Source organism: Siniperca chuatsi, linkage group LG3 (genome assembly GCF_020085105.1).
Source record: "Siniperca chuatsi isolate FFG_IHB_CAS linkage group LG3, ASM2008510v1, whole genome shotgun sequence".
Lineage (NCBI taxonomy): Eukaryota > Metazoa > Chordata > Actinopteri > Centrarchiformes > Sinipercidae > Siniperca > Siniperca chuatsi.
Window position 1 is genome coordinate 2,915,243 of NC_058044.1, and position 3,595 is coordinate 2,918,837.

The window sequence follows — 3,595 nt, forward strand, 5'->3', positions numbered from 1 at the left end:
GGGGGGGGTAATATGGAAGTTGTTGCTGCCAGAAGTCGAGCTTAATCAACAGTTTTTAGAGTTTTGTAAAGGTTATCAGGTAAATATCAGCTAATAACTCGTGTGTGTAAATCCTGATTAGACTGTCCTCAGTGTTAACGGTGAGGGGTGAAACTTACTCAAACTGATGTGTTTTCAGTCATTAGTCTCTTCCTGTGTGTCTCACCTGTTGTCAGCGGGGGGCAGCACTAACATGCATACCTGTTCACCAGCACGGCTCCAGTGCAGCTGGCATTTTAGGAGCGCTGCAACCTGCACCAAGGTCAACCACAAAATGAGATTCACCGTTATCTTTTCCTTTTATTTCATCGAGTAAAAGTGTCGATGGGATTAAAATGAGAAACCTTTACGGAGAGCCAAGAAGGCAACATGAAAGTATTGTCACAACAATAAATAACACAAACAACAAGCAGATCAGGAAAATGGTTACACACCAAACAAAGAGCACACAGTATCCAATACACAGTTAGAGGCTGAGTCAAATCAGTGTTTTTCTTCTGAGAGCAACAGTCAGATAATGTGCAGCTTTTTATTGTATCTTTAATATATTTGTGAAATATATAAAACAGCAAAGCGCACTACAACAAAATAGTGATAACAGTGATTTTTAATGGACAACATTTGTTCTGAGCTGAAGGTAAGATAGAAGAATAGAAGTTTGTGCTCATAATACTCATAATAATAATTTTTTGTATATATTTTTGTGGAATTTGGTCAAAATACAAAGAAGAATGACTTTATTTATCCCCGTGGGGAAGGAAATTCAAGTTTTTCACTCCGTTGTTATTTTTTCATTCCGTTGTTATAATATATAACGTTTTAGATCCAAAGCACTGTGATGGATCATATTCATCACATTTATCATCTGTTCCCTTTAAGATGACAAAGCTCCACCCTTTGCATGACATCATCTGAGACAAACCAGGAAACAGCTTGTTCCTGCTCAGTTCTCACGGAGAAGAGACGCAGCAACAGACAGACAGTAAGATTTCCCTTCATTACAAAGACTTCAACTGAGGGAGGACAGTTACAGGAGGGAGGAGAGCTGGAGTCGGGAAATACTCCAGCTGTAACCTGCTGCTGACTGAAAAAACACTCAAACACTCAAAGTGAAAGTCACTGAGGCAACTTTCTGCCGCAGGGAGGGGAACACAGCTGATTACCTCCTGTTGTAACGTGCCCGGCTGCTTCACTCAGAGACAAAATGGCTTCCAGATCAGAGGAGGCTCTCCGCTGTCCGGTCTGTCATGGGGTCTTTAGAGATCCTGTTGTTCTGTCATGTAGCCACAGCTTCTGTAAAGACTGTCTGAAGAGCTGGTGGAGAGCGAAACCAACACGAGAGTGTCCACTTTGTCAGAGAAGGTCTTCAAAGTCAGAACCAACTTTGAACCTGGTGTTAAAGAACCTGTGTGAGGCCTTCTTACAGGAGAGAGATCAGAGAGCTTCAGAGGCTCTCTGCAGTCTGCGCTCTGAGAAACTCAAACTCTTCTGTCTGGACCATCATCATCATCAGCAGCCAGTGTGCCTTGTCTGCATCGATGAAGCTGCGCGACAACACAAAGAGAGACTTCAGGAAACTCTGGAGCCCTTAAAGGAGAAGTTAAAGGCTTTTAAAGAAGTTAAAGTGAAGTTTGGTCAGACAGCAGAACACGTGAAGGTCCAGGCCCGACTCACAGAGAGGCAGATTAAGGAGCAGTTTAAGAAGCTTCACCAGTTCCTAGAAGAGGAAGAGGAGGCCAGGGTGGCTGCACTGAGGGAGGAAGAGGAGCAGAAGAGTCAGATGATGAAGGAGAAGATGGAGGCCCTGAGCAGAGAGATAGCAGTCCTTTCAGACGCAGTCAGAGCCGCAGAGGAGCAGCTGAGAGCTGAAGACGTCTCGTTCCTGCTCAGCTACACGGCTGCAGTGGAGAGAGTCCAGCAGCGCCCCCTGCTGGAGGACCCACCGCTCTCAGGCGCTCTGCTAGACCAGGCCAAACACCTGGGCAACCTGACCTTCAACATCTGGGACAAGATGAAGGACACGGTCTCCTACACTCCTGTGATCCTGGACCCAAACACTGCTCATCCAGAACTCATCCTGTCTGAGGATCTGTCCAGTGTGAGACGGGGACGGAGGCAGCAGCTTCCTGACAACCCAGAGAGGATCGATGGTTTTTACTGCGGCGTCCTGGGCTCTGAGGGCTTCAACTCAGGGACTCACAGCTGGGATGTCGAGGTTGGAGACAGCACAGACTGGGGACTGGGTGTGTTAGCAGAGTCTGTCCGGAGGAAGGGACGCATACTGTCTGGATTATGGGGAATATGGTTTCTAAACGGTACATACATAGCGTACTCACCACCAGCTCCGGACACTTACTTCCAAGTGCGGAAGAAGCTCCAGAGGATCAGAGTGAATCTGGACTGGAACAGAGGAACGCTGCGGTTCTCTGATCCTGACACTGACACACACATACACACCATCACACACACTTTCACTGAGAGGCTGTTTCCATACATTAACCCTTGGGATGAACTGCAGATATCAGCACTGCAGGTCTGTGTGACAGTGGAGCAGAGCAGTTAGAGATGAAGAGGATGATTATATTTATGATGCTGCTTATTTCTTCAAGGGAAAAGTCTCTGTTAGGCTGCCGCTGCTCCTCCTGCTGCCTCATTATTACATTGTAAATCCACTTTTTGTACTTTTTGTACTTGCACTTATTTTAGCTTTATACTTATATCCACTTTATTTTTAATTTGTCATAGCTGTATTATAGTGTATTATATTTTTTGCTTAGTACTTCTCTTCCTGTGTGCGCTGACGTAAAGGCGAGCAGCTGTAACGAAAGAGTTTCCCCTCGGGGATCAATAAAGTATTTCTGATTCTGATTACAAACATCTGTTAATTTTTTGTTATTCTTCGTATTTAGTTTGACACTTTTTGTTTCTATTGTCGACCTTTTCGTATGTAAAATTATTTCACTTAGTGTCTTTATGTTTTTGTTCGTTTAGCCTTTTCTTGTTTATGGACACTGTGCCATTTTAAATAGTTGTTCATGTTTTATTGTTTTGACTTGTGTGTGTGTGTGTGTGTGTGGAGCCATGAAGACCAGCAACCACTCTGTGAAGCTGATGAGGATTTAAATAAAGAAACAAGAATCAATGAATCAATAACTGCATGTTTGAGCGGCCAATCATTGTTCAGATGCAACAAACTTTATTTTTTACCCAAAATGAATCAGCTATAGCTCCTCAACCATACGGCCTATATGCATATATCTGGTCTCCTTTGATAGATAATAAGCAATGCAATAAAGAAAAAAATAAGATTTTCATCCACGCCTAGTATAAAATCTGAATTTCAAGGCAATATAACCATCATAACAAGGGTCCAGTGGCTAATAATGCAGCTGGATGTGTTCTCCTACCGTTTGACTACAAATGTAACTGCAAATGTGCTGAAAATACACTAAAATACACCATTTATGATGCAATCTATAAAGATAAACTCAGGCGGTCTCCGTGTTTTGGCCATGTTTACTATTCACTTTTTACTGGGACTTTTACTTCAAAACAC

General features: G+C 43.4%; 1 protein-coding gene across 1 annotated transcript; it reads left to right on the forward strand.

The window, feature by feature from the left end:
- Positions 1 to 85: 85 nt before the first annotated feature.
- On the forward strand, positions 86 to 3,192 carry LOC122873122 (zinc-binding protein A33-like). The gene has a single exon (XM_044189475.1). It carries the CDS (start codon positions 1,244 to 1,246, stop codon positions 2,600 to 2,602), a length of 1,359 nt encoding a protein of 452 aa, XP_044045410.1. The 5' UTR covers positions 86 to 1,243; the 3' UTR covers positions 2,603 to 3,192.
- Positions 3,193 to 3,595: the final 403 nt, after the last annotated feature.

What these genes read in the sequence shown, in the direction of transcription:
- LOC122873122 (XM_044189475.1), top strand. Translation starts at nt 1,244, where the DNA reads ATGGCTTCCAGATCAGAGGAGGCTCTCCGCTGTCCGGTCTGTCATGGG.